This window comes from Mercenaria mercenaria, chromosome 10 (genome assembly GCF_021730395.1).
Source record: "Mercenaria mercenaria strain notata chromosome 10, MADL_Memer_1, whole genome shotgun sequence".
NCBI lineage: Eukaryota > Metazoa > Mollusca > Bivalvia > Venerida > Veneridae > Mercenaria > Mercenaria mercenaria.
The window spans coordinates 36028497-36052258 of record NC_069370.1 but is presented as its reverse complement, the minus strand read 5'-3'; the positions used below and the strand labels follow the sequence as shown (position 1 = coordinate 36052258).

At 36.5% G+C, this 23762-nt stretch overlaps 1 protein-coding gene across 1 annotated transcript in view; it reads right to left on the bottom strand.

Moving 5' to 3' along the window:
* LOC123559381 (uncharacterized) overlaps positions 1-23762 on the bottom strand; it is an 85179-nt gene that overhangs the window by 38492 nt on the left and 22925 nt on the right. The window contains exons 11-31 of the mRNA XM_045351121.2: positions 22428-22623; positions 21399-21571; positions 20440-20602; positions 20068-20259; positions 19779-19952; positions 19257-19439; positions 18357-18530; positions 17998-18126; positions 17254-17445; positions 16029-16223; positions 15397-15582; positions 14381-14581; positions 12522-12740; positions 11944-12059; positions 8977-9094; positions 6443-6682; positions 5714-5908; positions 3629-3849; positions 2759-3020; positions 2103-2258; positions 725-880 (exon numbers count right to left, since the gene is read on the bottom strand). Of these exons, the coding sequence (XP_045207056.2) occupies positions 725-880; positions 2103-2258; positions 2759-3020; positions 3629-3849; positions 5714-5908; positions 6443-6682; positions 8977-9094; positions 11944-12059; positions 12522-12740; positions 14381-14581; positions 15397-15582; positions 16029-16223; positions 17254-17445; positions 17998-18126; positions 18357-18530; positions 19257-19439; positions 19779-19952; positions 20068-20259; positions 20440-20602; positions 21399-21571; positions 22428-22623 (3841 nt within the window). The remainder of the gene's footprint in view (positions 1-724; positions 881-2102; positions 2259-2758; positions 3021-3628; positions 3850-5713; positions 5909-6442; positions 6683-8976; positions 9095-11943; positions 12060-12521; positions 12741-14380; positions 14582-15396; positions 15583-16028; positions 16224-17253; positions 17446-17997; positions 18127-18356; positions 18531-19256; positions 19440-19778; positions 19953-20067; positions 20260-20439; positions 20603-21398; positions 21572-22427; positions 22624-23762) is intronic.

Genomic DNA, 23762 nt, shown 5'->3' with positions numbered 1-23762 from the left:
TTATCTTAATGGTTTCTAAGTCAAGTTTAAAACTGAACTATGTGGGGTCAAAAACTAGGTCACTAGGTAAGTTCAAAGGAAAATCTTGTTAACACTCTTGAGGCCACATTTATGACCATAACTATATGAAACTTGGTCGGTATGTTTATCTTGATGATTCCAAGGCCAGCATTGAAACTGGGTCACGTGGAATCAAAAACTAGGTCACCCGCTCAAATCAAAGGAAAATATTGTTAACATTTTATAGGCTACATTTATCAGTCTATCTTCATGAAACTTGGTCAGAATGTTATTCTTGATGATCCCTATGTCAAGTTCGAACCAGGGTCATGTGAGATCAAAGACTAGGTCACATGAAAAGCTTGTTAACACTCTTGAGGCCAGATTTATGATCCTATCTTCATGAAACTTGGTCAGAACTTGGTCAGAATGTTTGTCTTGATGATCTCTAGGTCAAGTTTGAAACTGGGTCATGTGGGGTCAAAAAGTAGGTCAGTCGGCCAGACCAACTCTGGTGAGCGATATAGGGCCATAATGACCCTCTTGTTTAAATAGTGCCTTCGATTGATGTACCAAAGTTCAGGAAATAGCTTGTACTGTTAAAGTTATCATACGAGTCCATCTTGTTATCTTTGCTATAGCAATGAAATAAAAGGACGCATACGTTCTCCTTTTTTTAACATTTCACATTAAGGAATATAGCAGTTATAAAATGGGTGACTACCTATACATTCTGCCTGTGATCTTGCACCTCTTCCTTTGGTATAAGTATTATCCGGGCATGGTTCACAATATGTACTGTTCACCCAGAAGGTGTCTGGCGGACAGTCCGTACAGGGGGCTTTGCCATCACCACTGTACAAGTACATACCACAATCCTCTGAAACACAAATATAAAAATACCTAACTTTATATACACGAATTTGTTTCGGGTGTTCCCGTAACCAAGGTTTAAAACAGACAGACAGGCAGACAGATTAACGGACGGATATGGAGTACATACTAATAGCTGAATAAAATAACATGTGAAGTAATAAAAAATCAAAACATGAGTATTATAACCATGACATGCACATCAACACCAAGGAAAGCACAAAAAGAGTAATATCTTATTTCCATTGTGGTCCTTTGTGCTGATGGTATGACATAGAGAGGCAATTAATTAGTATTCTAATGAACTAATAACAAAAAATAATATAGTGTATCATAATAAAAATTTCACATTTGCGCGAAAATTATCGAATTATCCCATAAACAGTACCTATCACATTCGTACCTTGGAAGACTAACATTGCACTTAAATATTCCCTGTACAAAAATAATAATCATATTAAATGATCTTGGAGATGGCGTTTATGACAACCTTTAAAACAGCAAGATTATCAATGTTAGTGATACTAGGAGGCAATTTATTCCACAGTGTACAACCTAGGTAGCAAAAATAGTTTGAACCCAACATTCTTAACTTCTGGAACAGGAAAGACACCGTTGTGAGAAGATGTGGGTTCAGTAGAAGTGCCATTGCATGTGACCTCAAATATGGATCTGACCTCGGCCTGTGTTTGGAATCAAATATTATAGATTCAGAAAAAACGTTTGTAACACATGAACTCATACAGACGTGAAGAAATGTCGCAATTAAACTGAATATTAAAAACCAAATGTTTAAAAATGATTAAGAAATTTTGGGATGCATGTATGATGTATTTCATACGCTAGTTTTAAAAGTTTTGCTTGTCATTGTCTACACGGTTTATTTCCTCAATAACGAGGATCTCTAACAGTCATAATTATTAGTAATATTTCTTAAAAGTACACATCCTAGACGTCATGTTAATATGATCCGCGCCATGGGAAAACCAACATAGTGGCTTTGCGACCAGGATGGATCCAGACCAGCCTGCGCATCCGCGCAGTCTGGTCAGGATCCATGCTGTTCGCTTTCAAAGCCTATTACATTTAGAGAAACGGTTAGTGAACAGCATGGATCCTGACCAGACTGCGCGGATGCGCAGGCTGGTCTGGATCCATGCTGGTCACAAAGCCACTATGTTGGTTTTCTCAAGGCGTGTCTCATATTGTTTTTTTTCCGAAAAGCTCACCAAAACAATCTTTCTGGAACATAGCGCCTACTTTCTTGCTATTTGTTTCTTGTGGACACGATTTACACGTGGTTGAGTAGAATTCATCATTGTAAAATCCAGCTGCACAAGGAACACACGTGCCACCCGTGCTGTTTGTCCCGGGTGGACATGCCACTTGAAAGAGAAAGAGAAAAAATAATAAACTGGTAACATTTACATTGAATGTTTCTAACCCACTTTATTAAGGGTCACCGTTACGCTAATCCTTTTAAGAAACCTTGTCCAGTGTCAAAGATTTGCTTCTTGTTTGTCTTTTCTACTGGGCTCAGCGATAACGTCGACCTAAATAATTGTGTTACAATGACATTTAATTGACCTATAGCCATTCAAGAAGTTATGCAAATATTACATTTAGCCGACTGTCAGGACAGCTACTTCAAGGCAACTATCCCGTAAAACTTTCATTGCTTTGAAAATGGAAATTTCATTGAAACTGTTGTGTTTAGCGTTTATAAAATTTCAACATGGTGAAATTATTTGAAATAAATTTAAAAAGTATTCTTAGATTGTTTCAATTCTAAATATGTTTCCCAAAGTAGGTCTATGTACAATCATCGAGAAGTGAAAGTAAGCAGTACAAAAGAAGAAACAGAAAAAAAGTAAAAATAAATTACAACAAATGTGTGTCTCGCTGTTCAATTTGGTTGACTTAGCGTTGCTACTGCAAACAAACTCTGCAGCAACCTGGCTAGCAGTTGATGCGTCCATCTCAACCTGCGGACATTCAACACCACCCCCTCTCAGATATCGTATTGACAGAACGGATGGCGTCACATCGACAAATGCTTGATATATTCTCTGGGAGCAGAGAAAGTACTCATCGTCTGTAAGTCCTCCGGGTGTAATATCTATGGTAAGTCTAGCTTGTAATACACCCTGTATAATCGGTAAATATATGTATAACGATAATAGAATCTATGTCGAACATATGGGCTTAATTTACCAAAATCCTTAAAACTGTTTAGGCTTTTCTCCAACGATTAATGACGAGCGACTAATACACAACTTTAAAAAATAAACTTATGTAAACTGAAGCAGAAAAAATCGGCCGAGGCAAATGTGGAAGAAAAGGATGACCGAAGGAAGTGTCTATGTTGCTTTTATAGTCGCTACGGCAATGGTCTCTGGTCTTATAAAGTTATCTTTGATCACTACAAAGAAATATCCATGATGTCAAAAAAGTATCACATTGAAAGTTTCACAGTTAAAATTGAATCTCTTCGGCTCAACTGCTGTTGCGTCCAAAGCGGACCAAGAACAATCTGTACAGATCTGCACTGTTAGCTTTCTCGTCAGTAAATTTTCAGTAGAGATCCCTTTGAATAATAAGTGGCGCTGCCCAAATTGAAGGATGGACCAGTCATTTTTAGAAATACAGCAGTGTAAAGGTTAATATATTTTCAGTTGTGCACCAGTCAAAGTACTCATCAAATGATTCTTTTCGTAACAGTAACGTTAACATTATACATTTAAAAAGAACTTACAGTAAGATCAATTATTTCAGCTTCAATAGGAACGCTAGGTGATGGCGTGACATCAATCAACGTCGATGATACATTAGCACATAGTGCTGTGAAGGAGTTTGTCAGGGGCAGTAACTGCTCCCGGATGTTATCTTCATACAATATTCCACAACTGTCGTCAACAAATGTCAGTCGCACATACTTGAACATTATAGATAAACGAAAATGGGCGAGGTCAGGAGCTGCAAAATAGGAACAGGGGTACGGTTAGTTACAAATAGAGTAACATGTTTAAACTAATAACTGTGTTCGTGATAACAACGCTGCACCGATTTAACAACAAGTTACGACGTACGCTCATACCACCGTGGCGATGGATTCCATCAGGAATGAGGTGTCGAGAGTGATAAATATAAGTTGTAGAACTTCCTTCACAATCGACCTAAAATAAATTATGTATAAACTTACAAGTTACGACGGCATTAACATCAGAAAGTTAAGTAAAGTATAAGAGCAAGAAAAGTTTTGCTTTTGTTGTTGCTGGGTTTAAGGTCACATCGACAAAATTATATGTAATACGACAACTGGGTAGAACCACCGACCGTCTATAAGCCAACTCCCTCATGTAAAAGAATTCTGTACTCCAAGCGAGGTTTCGAATTACGGAGGTCTCCAGAAAAATAAAATCTGTAAAAAAGAATGCAATCAAGCAGAATAATAGCAGACTTGGTTTGAAAAATTACATACTATTATCAAATACCGACCAGTGAGAATTTTTTCGGGGAAACGATGGCTAAAACATTCGGTTGACAAAACCATAATGAACAAAACATTAGAACCAGTAACTGATATTTTGATATTTTCACTGAACAAATGAACGAACAAATTTATTTTCACATAAACTATACAGTGGGAAAACTTTCCTTCCACGGGGATTTGCTCTTTGTTTCGCTAATAATTGAAGAAGAGATATGTAAGTGTTTCATCTATCTTTTTTCCTTATTGTTTTTCCTGCTGACTTGAGGTAATCATTTTGTTTAGGAATACCCTCTCCAATGAGAAGTAAATCCCATTAGGGAGGTGAAAGCTATAATTAAAAAAGTCTTTCAATAAGAGGAATATATGCTCTCGCTGGATTTAAGTACGATTAGTTAAAAAGGCAGTTGCTGTTGAAGAATACCGCTCATCGATTATTTAAAACATCCTAATTTCCACAATAACTGATTGCAACCGAAGAATGATCAAAGAATACTTTGAATACAATATTATTACTTATAATGAAGGAATTTAGTCTTCCAAAAAAAAATCCAATGGCTGTTTCTCCAACAATAGCCAACAGGAAAAAAGCCCCAGAAGGACAAACTATCCCGCGGGAAAATATCTGTAGATTTTAAGTTATGTGCCAAAAAGAAACAATGTTATTTCCTTATTTGACCCAAAATAACAGATATATGGTTTCAGTAACTGAAAAATTTACTTAACTTATATTATAACAAAAGAAATGTCCATTTCTATGTAGAAAAATACATTTGTGATCAAAGAGGCACCTTTCACAAAATCTCATGTACCATCTAAAATTAAGACTTAGTGCGACATAATATGTTAGATTTAAAAGGAGGGAATCGTATTCGGTGTTCAAAATGTGTAAAAAATGTGCAATGTTAAACATGCGATGTCAAAAATATATTTACGTCTTTCTGCATCAGCAAATTAAAATATGTAGGTAAAACAGGACCAACACCTTGAACTAGGTTTATACACAAATAAGATGAATCTCTCTAAGTCACACTTCTGGTAAAAAGTATGTATAGATGACAGGTAATGTAAAATTAGAAAATATCTTAAATGAGTTTTCATGGAGTGTATGGAGATGTTCACTCCTCACAAGTGCTGTTTACATAAGTAACACTGTAATATATTGTTATTCAAACGTTATTTGAGCCGCGCCAGGATCAGGATCCATTCTGTTTTCCATTCGCTTTCAAAGCCTATTGCAATTAGAGAAACTGTTAGCGAACAGCATGGATCCTGACCAGGCTTGTCTGGATCCATGCTGGTTGTATAGCATGGCGCGGCTCATTTGCAAACATTTCCAACAAGCTTTACCTGAACAGATTGGCAATTCCCTGCTCCACTCTCCCCCAAGCGCACAACTGATGGTTATGGCGGACACAGAAGCATTCTCATAGAAATAATAGCCTGTATTACATGTGATAGTGCAAGTATACCCGAGCTGCTGGTTCGGCTGGCAGTCAATATTGCCATTATGTACACTCAGGATGTCTGGTTCGCAAGTCGGTGCTGAAAAATAGTCATTGTAAAATGACTGTATTAGGAAAAAAGAAAACAAGCAAAATTTCTTGATAACGATATATTATTTTGAATCATTTTCAGCTGATATATATAATGGTAATTCAAATTATACCATTTACTTTGGATTCCTTGTTAATGCGAGTTATTACCAATGTCGCTTTACAAAATGTGTATAATACTCTGCTTGACTATGAGACATATTCGTTTTAATTTCTCATGCGCGGTCTTCACAATATAGCATTTTCATCAAAACATGGTAAAATGGTTGTTATACAGTTACTATGCATAGCATGGTCTGCACTGGTCACAAAAGCATACTCACTTGCCGTCAGAAGACTAAAGGTTAAAGATCGCCCTTATGTAATGAAAAAGTGGTCTTTGGTAGCAGATGGTCTCTTAAAACGGGAAGAGAAATCGTGATCTTTCTAAGTAGGTTGTAGTTTAGGATTTTGTTGGATGCGGATGTAAAGACTAATGTGACGCCATTCGCTGGAGAAATTTCACTTCAGAGTTTAAGCTTACCTGCAATTTTCATTTGACTTTTGCATGATGCAATGTTCTTTGCAAGGTCGGTAGCTGTGTACGTCAATATAGGATTGGTTCCTATTGCGTCATAATTTGACGTCACATATGCTGGAGATGCCACTAGGTCGGCAAAACGGTCATCCATGGTGGTAAAAAGATCTGTGTTAATCTGGGCGTCTCCTTCGTTTGGTGTGATTATTTGTGGCGTATTGCAAGACAATTTTGGCGGCGTCTTGTCTGTAATGTAAACATTGGACTAAAGCAAATCGTCCACATAGTCTTTGGTACAAAAAAACCAACAAGAGCTCGTCGAACACGAAATGCCCCCCTTGATGCATTTAGTAATTGCACAAGGAACAGAAATTATATGCACACTGTAAATAAGTATATGTAAACCATGTGACCCACAGGGCGGAGCCATATTTGACCCTTGGGGAATAATTTGAATAATCTTAGTAGAGGATCACTAGATGATGTCATATACAAAATATCAAAGCCCTAGGCCCTGTGGTTTTGGACAAGAGGTTTTTCAAAGTTTTTTCCTATATAAGGCTATATAAACCATGTGACACTAGGGGTGGGGCCATATTTGACCCCAGGGAAATAATCTGAACAATCCTGGTAGAGGACCACTAGATTTTGCTACATACCAAATATCAAAGCCCTAGGCCCTATGGTTTTGGACAAGAAGATCAGAAACCATTTAACTGTTCCTGGCCAATGTGACCTTGACCTTTGACCTAATGACCTCTAAATCAATAGGAGTCACCTGCTGGTCATGACCAACCTCCCTATCAACTTTCGTGATCCTAGGCCTAAGCGTTCTTGAGTTATCATCCGGAAACTGTTTTACTGTTCAGGGTCACTGTGACCTTGACCTTTAACATACTGACCTCAAAATCAATAGGGGTCATCTGCTGGTCATGGCCAACCTAACTATCAATTTTCCTGACACTAGGCCCAAGCGTTCTTGAGTTATTGCCTGGAAACCATTTTACTGTTCCTGGTCACTGTGACCTTGACCTTTGACCTAATGACCTCAAAATCAATAGAGGTCACCTGCTGGTCATGACCAACCTCCCTATCAACTTTCGTGATCCTTGGCCTAAGCGTTCTTGAGTTATCATCCGGAAACTGTTTTACTGTTCAGGGTCACTGTGACCTTGACCTTTAACATACTGACCTCAAAATCAATAGGGGTCATCTGCTGGTCATGACCAACCTCCCTATCAACTTTCATGATCCTAGGCCCAAGTGTTCTTGAGTTATCATCCGGAAACCGTTTTACTATTCAGGGTCACTGTGACCTTGACCTTTGACATACAGACCTAAAAATCAATAGGGGTCATCTACTGGTGATGACCAACCTCCCTATCAACTTTCATGATCCTAGGCCCAAGCGTTCTTGAGTTATCATCCGGAAACGGATAGGTCTACATTCCAACCGACCGACCGACCGACCGACAGACCGACCGACCGACATCTGCAAAACAATATACCCCTCCTTTTTCAAAGGGGGGCATAATTAAAATTGTTCTTTGTAAAAGCTGACTTTGATTTAAATTTATTGACAGATGAACTGCAAAACGTTAAAAGCAACAGGCCTAGGCTTTGATAGTATTAAAGAAAGACGATTTTAAAGCAAATCACGTGGGGTTTTACAATTATCTATTACTGGGTTTCAATTCTTCAGTTATTTCTTAGATTACCTTAAGGTAGTTCTGCACGTTGGGATCATTTTTTTTCTACAATGTAGAACTTGATCTACTCTGATTTTCTTTTAAACTTTATAATATACTTAGAGAATTCGGCATATAAAAAGATGGGTCGTGTGCTTGTGTTTCTGCTGGACTGATTTGAAATACAAAAGATTTTTTTTTTCAAGTTTCAATGGAAACAATCACGTGAGAACTTTTTCAATAATGTAGCTTTTAATGATTTTTTCACAGTTGTATATTATCATATTGTCTATTATAAGGTCAAACAAAATAAGTATTGAGATATTTGCGCACGATTTAAGAGAACTGCAAACTTAAAACAGTTTTGAAGGCATTATTTGGAATTACTTCTCGTTTCAAAGCTTTTATCAATTTTTGTCTTTAGGAAGAAAGTAATGTAGTTTATTATAAATGTACATACAATATGACCATAATAATAATAATAATAATAATAAAAATAATAAAAATAATGATAATAAGTTATGACGGTTTATATACAAATAAGGAGTACTGTAACGCGAAATAGGAGTTGCAATGATGAAATTAACATGGTTTGTTTCTTAAGTCATCTGTTATCGCCCTTCGACATATAATAATTACAGAAACATCTGAGAGCAAGTGTTCAACATTAGAGTTTACTGTGTTATTTAATATACATGTATGTACCTTTCAAAATTATAGTTAGGAGTAGTTCAGAATACAGACATAAAAATGTTTAGGAACTATAATAAACATTTAACAAAATTTTCAACAGATAATGTACATTATTTGTTATCATAAAGAAAAGATAATAAGTATGAAAGACTGGCTTACCATTAATAAATATTCTGAACTGACACCACTCTGAGTTTCCATTGAAATCAGTTGCAATGTAAGTAATAAAAACTGTTGAGTCCATCACCATACCCGGTCGAAAATTTTCAGGAAATCTCTGCCAATGATATTTACATACAAAGATTGTACATGCTCGCAGGTAAATGCAGGATGTTTTTTTTTAAAAAAAGAAAAGATTTATTGCGTATGACATTTTAAAACCTCAGACTAAAGTAGTGGACCCGTTATGACAATCGGCAATTTCCGTGCAGTTACGTATCTTCCGTATGCGATTTCGGCATACTTCGTGCATAACAGAAAATTTTGACTGTGACTCAATGCAAGCTTGGAGCGCCGGTATAAATTACAGACTCCGGTACATACCGGATTAACTAAATTTGAACGAAAATATCTTAAATGTATATATTTTGTAACCATGGGGATACTAACCCTAACCTTTAGTCAGTATTTTATGCATACTGTACACTAAATGCATGCGGACATGCAAAAATATGCATATTTTTGCCGTGCGCTACAATTGATAATCACTTTCGGGCATGCGCAGAAGACCGCTCCAAGTCTGCAATGAGTTACATCGATTAATGTTACGTAGAATGCCGAAATCATATGTCGGACTTGACTTTTGTATTCTCTTCTATAATTGTATTTTGATTATCTATGTTAAGCTTCTGTGGGTTTTGCCTTGATCAATCTATCAGTTACCTCTGAAAATCTTATTTTGAAATCGTGTCTTTAAATCCCGACAAAGCTAAGAATTTAGAAAAACCTACAAATCCTTAGAAAGCTAAGAACCCTAAGAACGCTAAGAACCCTTGGGAAATTAAGAACTCCGAGAAATCTAAGAACACTGAAAAAGTTAAGAACCCTGAAAAAGTTAAGAACCCCGAGAAAGCTAAAACCCCGAAACAGCTAAGAACCACGAGAAAGCTAAGACCCTGGCAAAGTTAGGAACCTTTGGAAAGCTAAGAACCCTGAAAAACTAATAACCCTGAGAAGAGCTCTGAGAGGTTAAGAATCCTGAGAAAGCAAAGAATCCTGACCAAGTTAAGAACCCTGAGAAAGCTAAAATCCAAGGGACAGCAAGGAACCACGATGAGAAAGATAAGAACCCTAGAAAGCTAAGAACGCTGAGAAAGTTAAGAACCCTGAGAAAGCTAAAAACCCAGGGACAGCTAAGATCAATGACGGGAAAGCTAAGAACCTTGAGAAAGTTAAGAACTTTTAGAAAGCTAATAACCTCGAAAAAGTAAGAACCCTAAGAAAATTAAGAACACTGAAATGTTAAGAACACAGAGAAAGCAAAGAATCCTGACCAAGTTAAGAACTCTGAGAAAGTTAAGAACTCAGAGAAAGCTTCGAAGTCTGAGAAAGCTCTAAGAATCCTGTGAAAAGCGAAGAACCCTGAAAAACTAAAGAACCCATTGAAAGCTAAGAATCTGTGAAAGCTAAGAACCCAGAAGAAATTTAGAAACCTCATGAAAGCTAAAATCCTTCAGAAAGCCAAGAACCGTCAAAAAATAAGAACTCTGAAAAAGCAAAGAACCTCCGGAAAGCTAAGAACTCTGAGAAAGCTAAGAACTGTTAGAAGCTAAGAACTCTGAGAAAGCTAAGCACCCTAAAAAAGTACAGACTCCTGAAAAAAGCTTAGAGACTTGAGGAAGCTAAGAACCCTGAAACAGTTAAGAACCCTGAGAAAGCTAAGATTCCTGAGAAAGATAAGATTCCTGAAAAAGTTAAAATTTAAGAACACCAAGAAAGTGAAGAACCCTGAGAGAGTAAAGAGCCCTGAGAAAACTAAGAACCCTGGAAGAGTTAAGAACCCTGAGAAAGCTATGAACCCTAAAAAAAGTTTATAACACTGAGAAAGCCTAGAACCTTGAGAAAGCTAAGAGCAATAAAAAAGTAAAACACTATGAGAAAGCTAAGAACCCGGAGAAGCTTAGTTCCCAGAAAAGCAAAGAACCCTGAAATACTTAGAACCCCGATAAAGCGAATAACCTTCAGAAAGCAAAGAGCCCTGAAGAAGATAAGAACCCTGAAAAAGCTTAAAACCTTGAAAACCTAAGAATCCTGAAAAAGTATAACCCTGAGAAAACTTTGAATACTGAGAAAGCTTAGAGCCCTGAAAAAGCTACGATCCAATGAAGGAGCTAAGCGCAGTGTTATTTTAATAAGAAAAAATATCACATACACATACATAAATACATAATTGAGCCGCGCCATGAGAAAATCAACATAGTGGCTTTGCGACCAGCATGGATCCAGACCAGCCTGCGCATCCACGCAGTCTGGTCAGGATCCATGCAGTTCGCTTTCGAACCCTATTGCAATTACAGAAACCGTTAGCGAACAGCATGGATCCTGACCAGACTGCGCGGACGCGCAGGCTGGTCTGGATCCATGCTGGTCGCAAAGCCACTATGTTGGTTTTCTCATGGCGCGGCTCATATGTCTAAACGAACAAGCTTTGCTTATTCTGGGTTTAGAGTCAAACAGTCTACACAATTTAGATCATATGGCGGGTTTTTTCCAACGAATAGAGGAGGAAGAGCTAAGGTGTCCCTCCAAGCATAGTTTCAGACAAGGGAGGGCAACTGAGTAGAATAACCGAACTTCCGAAAGCAAGTTGGATGACTTTCTCACATGAGGAATTTTACACCACAAAGCGATTTTTCGAACCCACTTCGACGAGGGCAAGTGATTTAAAGCTAAGACCTTAATCACTCAGTCATCGAAACTCCCTGTATGAATAAGACTGCAAAACCTAGAACAGCTTTAAAAGTTTTCGCGTTCCTTCTAATACTATGATAATAAAACCAAAGCACTTAGTACTGTAAAAGTTTTCACGACAATGTTGTCAGTGACCATTGCTTCGTCACAACACATTGATGCATTTGCATCAGTGTATTTAAAAATTATTTAAGAAATAGAATTCATATATAATACCCCAATAGTTTTCACTGCAGTGTTGTCTGTGGCAGTTGGTTCATCATAAAACACAGGCGCATATGCGTCAGCGTACATATCCTCAGGACAGCCCTGAAACGTTGGTTTCTCCCTGTCTGTAAAGAAATGTTTTACGTCACAAACGGAAAAAATATATATATCATTTTGTCTTTTCGCAGAAAAGTCTTTTAAAGCTTTTCGCGAAAATGGATTTGCATTGGCGACATTCATAGTATAGTTACAGAAAATACATCTATTGCGGATCAAATTTATTTTCCGAGACATATACAGTTGTGATATCCGAAACTCAGGTTTTAATGTATTCCAAGGGGTATCAAAATTACTAATGAAGTCTGAAATATGAACTGTTTTTAAACTTTGAATTCTAAGTCCGTAGTCTATACACTGTCTCTGATTATATGTATTGTGATATAGCTTATACTACTAATAATGTATGAATTTATACTTGGATAAAAAATAATGATCCTTGGTAGAAACACATATTACATATGATATAGAATCTATAATATAACAATTATTATATTATCATGCAATAATGATAAAATAAGCTAGAGTACCTATGCATGTTGGCACTGGACTATCCCATGCTGCTAAGCTGTCTCCAATCTTCCTGCACGTGGCAGTAGCTGATGGCTCTGGTACATAACCAGGAACATTGCACGAGAAAGTTGCTACTGTACCAATAGCAGCTGTAAATACCCTTTCATTACCGTGGTACCAAGATGATAATGTTGTGTTGCCATTCACAGGGTAACCTGGGTCAACGCATTGTCCACCTGCCAATGTATCGTTAGTTATTACACGACTTATTGTATAAATCGCCGCTTCATAGTTTGTGCTGTTGACCGGTCAAAATTTAACACGTTTTTACTGAGCTATATTTACTAATAAGTCAAAAAGTTAAAAATCATAACTGTGAAAATGAAGTTCTGATTCCATGGTATAAAATACTTATTGAATTGCTTACCGTTCAACAGTCAAAACTGTTGATCCTCCATCACTTGCGGAGCTCAGGCAGTAGTTTTGACTATTGACCGGCAAGTCTTTCAACAAGTGTGGATTATGTTACGCAATCGGGGCCGTTCATGCATCAGAGCTTAACGAATATATGTGCGATAAATACCAGATTTGGAAATTATAGCACGGCCTTTATAAAAACCTCTTTTACGGAAAAAAAAGTATTGCTAGGTTAACAAAAAAAAAATCATGTCTATCCTATCGGCCCTGATTCAAAACAGGGAGGCTTTTACCAAGTAAATAGTTTAACAAACGGAGTGATAGGTATGATCGAAAGGTACTGTTTGTTACTGAAAATACCTGTCTATTGTCAAACTTATATTTGACTCAATATTTGAAAATATGAACACTTACTTCATCGTAAACACGTGCAAATAAAATGAACATGCTTGATAAACAGTACAGTATGTAATGCTAAAAACAGTGCACATCCAATATATGTATAGCTAAGCGTAGTATGAATTTGTACTACTACTAAAAACACATTTAATTGTGAATTAGGCGCATTTTTCAAGTAAAATTCCAGTTGAAAATAGATGAGTGTGTAAAAAGGGTAGAGAAATTATAGCTATTTAATTCATTTATACAAACTCTTCCATGTTTCCCAGTGCGAAAAAAATACTTTCAATATGAATATTCTTATTTTGACTTGGGCAGTCTTTTTACATAAAAGTCCAAGACTGATGGAAAGCTTTCATTCCTTCAACTTCGAAACACTACAATAGGTAAGGGAGACCACGCGTAACAACTTAAGAAAACAACTATATTTACTCAGTCCGAGTCATTATCTCCAAAGCATCAACTTCAAATACTTACGCGGCATTATTGTTAATTTAACACACTTAAATGCACAGCAACCGAAAATTGCTTTTATAAAACATTCACCAAAAACACACTATGTGCAGTAAGATGCGCATAATTCCACTTTAATTGTGAATGCAGATCTTTTCATATATTTCGAGTTAAATTCATTTGAAGAGGATTTTTAACATTTAAAATAGTTTCTAAAAACTACTTTAATGAGAGTTGCGCATCGGGTATCTTCAGATTATGCTGGAAAAGTAATGAAAAGGCGTTGCGGTATTATCTCTTCCTAACTAGTTAAATACAGGAAAAAAGACGTATAAAAATATTGAAAATACATCAGTAACACTGAAACAATTTTTTACTTTCAAAACTATCTACTTATATTAAGTGCAGAGAAATTTCACACAAATTATGCGCATTGTCTATGTCCTTGATTTCGATTATTAATCAGTTACGACTTTATAAGGGATTGTGGGAACCCCTTTCAAATTCGCTGTCTTATTATGTTCTTCTTGGTAATCAAACTCAATGAGCCTTCCAACGAATTTTCCAAAGATGTTATACAACTCTAAAAGACAAACAACATATTTACCCTCACAGTGCAGAGTACCAAATTCCCAGACGCCATTTTCATTGCATCTTACAATATTTTCACCCATTATACCAAGTGGACTGATTCCTTTGCGGAGATATTGCCCCTCACAATCAAACACTATGGTACTGTTATATAATGTACTAGGTGTAACAAAGGCCTTCATTCCTGTATAGATTGGTACCTTGCCACAGTCTGTCTCTGAATGCAAAAAGTTTTTATGTAAGGTAGTGAATCCGTAATTTCTATTCCAATACAGTCGTACACTACCAAAATCGCGTACGAAGAATACGAAATAAAACGGAAATTGCCGAAATCGCGTACGGAGAAAACGTAATCGAATGGAAAATACCAAATTCGCGTACGGAAAATATGTAATCGAACGAAAAATGCCGAAATCGCGTACGAAGAAAACGTAGTCGAATGGAAAATGCCGAAATCTCGTACGAAGAAAACGTAATCGAACGAAGAATGCCGAAATCGCCTACGGAGAAAACGTAATCGGACGGAAAATGCCGAAATTGCGTACGAAGAAAACGTAATCGAATGGAAAATGCCAAAATCGCGTACGAAGAAAACGTAATCGAATGGAAAATACCAAAATCGCCTACGGAAAATACGTAATCGACCGGAAAATGCCGAAATCGCGTACGAAGAAAACGTAATCGAATGGAAAATGCCAAAATCGCGTACGGAGAAAACGTAATCGACCGGAAAATGCCGAAGTATTGATTTAAACGATCTTTCTGGTGAAGCAAGTTTCAACATCTTATCATGTAAATAACTCACTGTTCTTTAGTATCAAAATAACCCGGTCACAAGAAACCGTTATCAAATTCATCGCTTAACATACAAATAATGATCTAAGACAAATTCCAGTGCATTTAACGAATTTATGATAACTTTTACAAAAAAAAACATCCCCATAACAATCAGCTTAACATATTAATGCCGAGAAAAAATATTTTCCTAATTCGAACTATTATTCCCCATCAAGATTGTTTTCCTTGACTTACCTGGACACACAAGTACATCTCCAACCGTCTTGTATGTCCCAGTTTCTCTGTCATAGCCGCATAAGCGCTCAAGGACCACCCTCTCCCCGTTGCGCCTTGTGCATGTTCGGGTGTATTTTGCTTCATACTGAATAGGACCAGACGGTGTGACTCCTGATCCATACGTTTCGTCACAATATGCAACTTCTTAAAATCAAAATTCAGATGCATTTATTATTGTCTTAATTGCGGGGAGGTCACATACGATCACATACACGCGTCACTTAAAAGTCCCCTTCTCTTATGAAAAGGGGCCATATTTTTGCAAACCTACCAAATCTCCTTTGGGGTACTATAGGTCATCAGTTAACATTATTTTCGACAAAGGGTCTGGAAATAGTTTATATATAAAGATCTGTCTAACTTTAAGCAGGGAAATTGAGCAAATTTGTTTTCAGTTTTGATATCAAATAATAAATCTGTTTACTAGTATAATTATGAAATTATGGCATATATGATACTAATTAATTTTTATATATTGTACCTCCTTCAATAACTATTAGAGTTTTGCAGTTAAGCTTTATCTTTGGTTCTTTCTATATTTGCTGAACAACAAAACGCTCAAAACTCTAAATTGAAACAAAAGCTACTACCGTCACACACAGGACGCTGGCTCCACTGACCATCAACACCACAGGTTGTTGTCATGCTAGATTTATTTGTCCCAGACGCAAACAATCCCAAGTCACAAATTACTTCAATTGTGTCACCGTAGAAAAATTCTGTCGCCGAAGAGAGAGCATTCCCGCTAACGACGTTAAGTACGATTCCTGGGTCACATTTCTTTACTAAAAATATACATACACGTACATTTAGGTATTACTGACATTTATAAATTTAAATCGAAAAAAATTTCAAAGCAATCTTTACATTTGTGAACATTGTACAATCTTCAAACGTTGTAATGTATCTATCATGTATTACAATTCAATAATACGTATACAATTCAATAACACATGTACCAGATTCGGTAAAGGTGACCAATGCTCTCTGCCCTTTTATATTTGCCTGATCACTACATGTATTTGAAAATATAAGTTTTTGGTGTTATGATACCATTACCCCTTCTAACATCACAAGATACTTTTAAATGTTTACATGTTTGCTTCAACGCAATTTGAAATAATATTTTCGTTGAATAACGGTGGTGAGCTAACCTATTAGCTTTCCTCGATGTCCCGACTGACGCCCCGCAAATAATTCTTCAATTACTAGTTACTTGAGGGGCCTCAAACGTAAAGACTCTTAAATTATTAATAGAATTATAACATCGTTAAAAGTGATTTTAAAAGTAACGTCTTTTTAAGAAGAAAATTTGCTTCTTTCGTGAATCTTGGCAACCGTTGGAATGGAATTGCGAAACTCTGACTAGAAAAAGCTAGTGTTCTGTTTTCTGTTACTAGTTAAGTGACCGCAGGGTCCTCTCTAGGCTCTTTCAGCCGGGCGTTGCGCCCGGCTTTAATATCTTAGCGCCCGGCCATAAAATTTCAATATTATAAATTTTCACCTCAATTTACTGAAATGAAATATATATTTATCGCGATAAACTGCTAAAAAGTGTACCCGGCTATAATTCTAAAGAGCCCGGCTATTACAAAATCCTGGGGAGAACCTTGTAAGTCCAGACAAAAAAGCATTTAAGATTCTTGTTTTGTATAGTTTTCTATATCAGACTCAGTCCCAATCCGTGACTAGTTACCCCCCCCCCCCCACCTCCACCCCTCCCCGCAACCCCCTTAAGGTCCGTCCACTGAAATGAAATGTAAGTGATAATTACGTCACGGGCTGACTTAGATCAGATTATATGAGTTTACTTACACACGCAGGAATGTCCTATATGAAATGTATGCCAAGGTTTGGTGCCATCTTCACCATTTCCAAGGTCAAAGCCATTATATCCTGCAGACGTGTACAGATTATAACCAGCATTACAGCTGCACTCGTAAGAACCCGGAGTGTTTGTACAATTATGATCACAAAAGTTAAGTTCAGGAGCACATTCATTCACATCTGAAAAATAAGCTAAACATCTGAACGACGAGCCGTGGTAAATTAGACGTTAAACCACAAGAAGGCATAATCCATTGATCGTTTTCAATCATAGATCTACATGCTCATTGGAATATTTTGATAAAGTTTATGCTGGATTTCATTTATCCGAGTAGTAATGAACCTGACGTCATGCGGCAATTTGACTTCATAAGTGACGTCATAATGCTCTCTTACCGGTCAGCGGTCAACCGTTATTTTTTTCGCAGAATATTCATAGCTTGACTTTCTTCTTTGTTTAACTGGCCACCACATCGAGCTGTGTGAGAATTTATGTTAAATAACACAACTAAATAACTGAATCATGATATTCATAACAAACAGTCTAGTTTACAGATAAATAATACCATGAATACAGATATAAAAATTGAAAGTGTAGCCAGAAAAGGAATTTTGAATGCTAAAAGAGCTTTCGCAAAATTAGACCATGATATATTTGTACTTGCCAACATAGTATCATTTTTTTGCATGTGTACATCTTTTTTTAAAGTAAGATATAACATCTAAACCTACCATCGCATATGGTTAAGCTCCCGCCGCGTGGAACAAAGCCAGGCTGACACGTGCAGATATAACCGCCATCCGTGTCTACACATTCCGCATTTTCACAATCGTCCAAGCCCAATGCGCATTCGTTGATGTCTGAAACCAATCATCAGAATTGGAACAAGTTAGCATATATGTTCTAATCGAGGAAAGTTTAATTTCATTCAGATAAAATTTAAATAGTAACACATTACTGTTGTCCTAATTATAATTCAAACTTATAAATCTCTTTGTTACAATACAGATAGACCTACATATATACCAATTCTGATTATTTATTAGATGTTTTGTTTAAGAAAATGCAAAGACTAATTAGTTGAACTTACTCTGACACTGCGGTTGTTCGTCCACACCACATCTGAATGTGCCCTCGACTGCAGCATTGCCTCCACCTAAGGAGTACCCAGTGTTGCATTGCACGTGCACGGGATTATTCATCACAAAACTTTGGGTCATGTCAACGTCAGCGTTCCAAAATGTAGATACGGGACATGGTATTGCTAGACAGAATAATACCATAAACTATGAATAACAATCAAGTTCTTTTAAAAGTTTAGCTGCTAATAGGTTTTAACGGTATTGACGCGAAACAGCGCATTCGATTTATCCTTTAAAATTAGAATTCAATCCTTCCTTTTTTTCACAATATCTATGTCATTTTAAAAATTCTATCTTATACAAGCCTTTGGCGTTTTCAAAACAATTCATGAAATAAAATAGATGTTACAATTTGAAACATGTCCTTATTCCTTGAAAAGTTAACAATACTAATGACAATAAACAAAATAATTTTCAACGACGTCAAAGTCATCTATGATTCTTTAACCTTTAGCCTGCTGGTGGCAAGTGATTCTGGTTTTGCGACCAGTGCAGACCAAGATCAGCCTGCACATCCGTGCAGGCTGATCATGGTCTGCACTGTTCGCTGTTCAAGCAGTAAATTTTCAGTGCACACTCCTTCGGATAGTGAATGGTACTGCCCAGATTGAAAGATAGACAAGTTTATTATAGAAACTTAGCAAGATTAAAATTTAAAAAAGAAAACATGTACGATATGTGTAACTATATGATAACATGTTGGTACAATCCAAACCAGATAAAAAGTCAAGTACAATGTAAAACTTCAAAGCTTGGGTGCTTTAAACTGTAGAAATGCTCAAATTAGTCACACTTTTCAAATATTAGCGCTGAATCTTATAACTGCATAAAAACAAATATACACTTACGTTGACATTGTGGTAATTCACTTATCCATTGCCCTTGTTCACAAGAAATTGTCACTGGACCAATCAGTTCAAAGTATGGAGCACACGTGACCTTGACCACAGAATCATGTTGTATCCCATCTCCTTTTATGTTTGCAAACGTGGCATTTGTTATCTGTGTTTGAAGGGCGGGGCATTCCGTAGCTACATAGGAATGGGACGATTTAAGTAATAAAATGTTAATTTTGTTTTGTAAAAAGTGTTTCTTTTTCAATATATCAGTTCGACTCTACATGATGAACTCAGATAGCCTAAATGTACCTAGATAAAGTATATGAAACTGCTAGAGAAGATAAATTTGGTTGAACTATTAAAAAGTTGTTTTTGAAAAAAGTCGATGTCCTACATTTTCAAACAATAACAACAAAATAAAACAAACAAAATAAATAAAGAAAGAAATGCTGACATAAAACATTATGGGAATTTTCTTGAAAATATCATATCACGATTAATACATTATTCTTTTTATGTAAAAAAGCTGACCTTTGCACTGAGGGAGAACACCCCATGAACTGTTGCTAAGGCATGTGACCAAATTAGACCCCTCCATGTTATAGCCATGGTTACAGGTATACTGGATGACGTCACCACCCTGCACTCCGGAAGCAGTTACTTTATAGCCATTAGATATGTCTGGTGCAAGTCCGCAATATTGACCTTTAAACAAAATACAACATGTAGAATTCAGGTTAAATTTAAATATAATGCTATCAATTTAGGTTTAAAGAAATAAAATATCACAAATATGTAAAGGCATTTCATGTCGGCTTACGTTCACAAAATGGAGGATTTAGAACATTCCAAGAACCGTCACTCTCGCATGTTAAAGAAACTGATGTTTCCCCTTTGTATCCTCCACCAAACAGATATCCTTCCGCACACGTCACAGTTACAGTATCAGGTGAGTGGAAGCTTTCAGATGCTGGATCAACAACAAGTGACACTGTGTCTAGCTGAGGGCATCCTATTTATAAAAAAGAAAGATTCATCATATTCCAGTTCAAATATCTATGAAGCCAAGTTTTATATGACCCTTAATGATATTACAAATTGCAGAGATAATTATTGTGTATTAGGTAAATTAAAATATGAACTGTTAGCGTGGTAGAATATCGAGCCATCATGTCGTTAAAAAGAATTTTACCTGATGAATATTCTGCCCGAAATCCACGAGAATTATTAATGGCGCTTGTCTCAAAGACTAGGTAAATGCCATTTGTTGACGTCAGTGTGACAGGTAAATCATGTCCAGAGTACCCAGATCCAACGTGTACAGCCTCGCCCTGGGCACTCGACCCTTTATAAATCTGACATGTTAAAAAAAGTATGAAAAATATCATTTCTTTCATGGCTACCTTTAAACATGTTTGTTCGAATAATTGAGCAGTTACAAAGTCCTACTGTGAAAGATATGACAAACAATTAAAAGCCACATAAATAAAATTATTATCGATTTTTCTGCAGTATTTTTATAATAGATGATAAAGTTGATACTATATTAACATTAGTGCGGAGATCGAGACAATTTGAACAAATACTGTGGAACTTCTGTTAAAACACTTCCGAAGAGCAAACAACAGTAGGTTACGTAGTTTGCTTCCAATAAAAAGATTCTTAGATAATTAAGCTTTAAAGAACAACTATCTCTGTAAAACAAACATTTTTGCCTCCACAGTGATGGGCGTTCTATGGCGGTCGCACTGTATTCTATTCCAGGAAATTTTTGCTGGGACTTAATATCACACCAACAAAATTTAGGTCATATGGCGACAGCCTTTGATGGAGGAGAAAGACCCCAGAAGCCCCTCCATGTATTATTTCAACACAGACGGATACCTGAGTAGAACCATTGACCTTCATAAGCCAGCTGGATCGCTTCATCACAAGTAGGATTTAATGCCCCGAGCTAGCCTCGAATCCACATTGGAGAGAGGCAAGTGAACCAATGTCAGATACATTTACCACTCGACCACGGAGGCCCCTACGATCACGAATAAATCTATCACTTATGACATTATATATCTTGATTTAGAAATGCATTTAACCAAATAATCACACTTGCCAAAAGGTCTCTCTTTTAGCAATGTACCACTAATTACATACCTTTAAAAAATCCATGTCTTCCTCCGTTTGAAAATCTGTGAATATCAGTCTTACACTTTTGTCTGAAGAAGGGTTTATTAGCCAAGTGCATGTCATTATATCTGGGTATGGGCTGACGTTATACCCAGGTGATCTTATTTCTCCAGAATCTGTTGTCATGGTTACATCGCAACCTGAAAAAGAAACGTTTAATTTGATTTGTATTTTTAAGTAAAATCGATACAGTTATGCTCATATGACAACTGTCTTGATTTAGTTAGTTTTACGCCTCTCCCTGCTTTATTTCAGACAGCAGCTGGCATCTGCATGGACAGAGCAAACTAATATACATTGTGTATCACTGGACAAATGGGTAGTTACCACTTGATAAGTACACCTGAAATTACTAATGCCTTTTTGGAGGAATAGCCTATATTGGTTACCGGTGGCGGCTATCAATAAACTTAGAATCACATTTGTAAATGTATCATTATCATTTTTGTCAAGTGTATTTCATGGTATCTATGCAAAGAACGTTATTGTACTAAAGGTTATGATAGACTTCTATCTTGTATATATTGTAGCATGATTTATAGCAAATTTAAATTCAGTATAATGTCAAACAGAAATATCTGGAGCTTACTCCAGTCTTTCAATTTTTACACTAATATTCCTTATTCCCTTAAAATCATGGTTGTAAGCTCAAAATATGAAAGGTGAGTGTCCACAATATCGTCCTTTTTACACAGTGTTTCTGCTGCAAGTTTAATTTCACAAATATACGATTAACTATCACAACCACAGTCTTATGCTGTGTGATGGTCTTAAACAGTATCTCCGTATCTGGATTCAAGTGTTGTACATTCTGGTCCTTTCTGGATCATGGAATATACTCAAGTTGTATTCTGTAATAATACAATTCCATTTGAGTCGGTTCTGGGGCGGGGGCTGGAGTATGTAAACCGAGTCTGCTTTAACTTTGCTTGGTTACGTTCTATGCTTTCGCAGGATATTCTGACAGATTTCATTACTTTAGAAATTATTGATTACCTTCGAAATATTTCATTAATAAACCCGTGCAGCTCCAGTGTTGTTGTAGATTCATGTGCACGTACATTATGTTTCCTGTTGATGTGACAAAAGTGGGTTCCGTATCCTTTTCTACTAGCATCAGTAAAGGGCTGTCAGGCCCTTCACCATCGTAGATACCCACATTGTCGGTACAACAAAGGTCAACTTTCAAAATCTGTAAAAACATTTTTTTAATATTTATGGAAGCTTTGCACATGGAGGGAGGACACTATATGCCACTGAAAAACTTTTGTCATTTTTCATCTTTTACCTCGGAGTAAGGTATAAGAGAGGCATTTTCAGGGACCATCAACTCGGGTCTGTTTAAAGTATTGTATAAATATATAGGCTTAACAGTGTCTTTAAGAAATAAGAATTTAATTTAATGAAAAGATTAATAAAAAACCAACACCAGTTCATTGAGCTTAATGTCTAGAAGACAGTTTGTATTGTAATACTGTCCAAAGAGTTCGTAAATAAGTACAAAATCAGTAAACAGCCGTTTAGATATTGTGGCAACGTTAAATGTCGCAACGCCGCTAAATGTCGCAACCAACGTTAGATGTCGCAAGGTTGACGTTAAATGTCGCAACCACCGCTAAATGTCGCAAAATCGTCTGCCGCTAATTCTTGCATAAAAACTACTTTTTTCACTGGATCCGCCCATGTATTAACGGGAGAAAAATCGTGTGCAAACAAGGCAATTCACGTGCTGTTAATACCCGATTTTTATTTTTGAAATGCTTTGCCAGGGCTATATGTATGTATTTTTACGCACACTGATATTTGGCATCTGCATCTTGTTTCTTCCTTAACTACCTCATCTTGTAGCATTATAAATACAATGTAATCCATAGTATGTTTAGCTGTATCTGTTTCCAACCCCAAACGTACTGCCCCCATCAATGTACGCCCTAGCTTCTCTTAGAGTTCACTTCCTTTACAAAGCGTCTGTTCAGTTATTGTAAATAACTGTGAATAAATAAGTATCGTGTGTAACTTGTGCTATTGTTCGTTTTTAGGTATTATATTTATGATTTTGGTAAGTATCAGTCGGTATGTTTTTATCTAATTTCTCGAAGAATTTATATAAACAGCTTGGAAACTTGACACTACGTTCGTACTTATCCGTACTCCAACTGCGTGTCCGTACTCAATATAACTCGAATGCAAAGTTATTATTCTTGAAATTGTGATCGAGTCCACCAAATTGTGAAATGATACGAACAATTATTGGTAATTTTATGTTTGTAATAATGAGAGATAAAAAATCGCTTAAAAACCTTCAGGAGGTGCTTTTGATAGCGTTGTTTA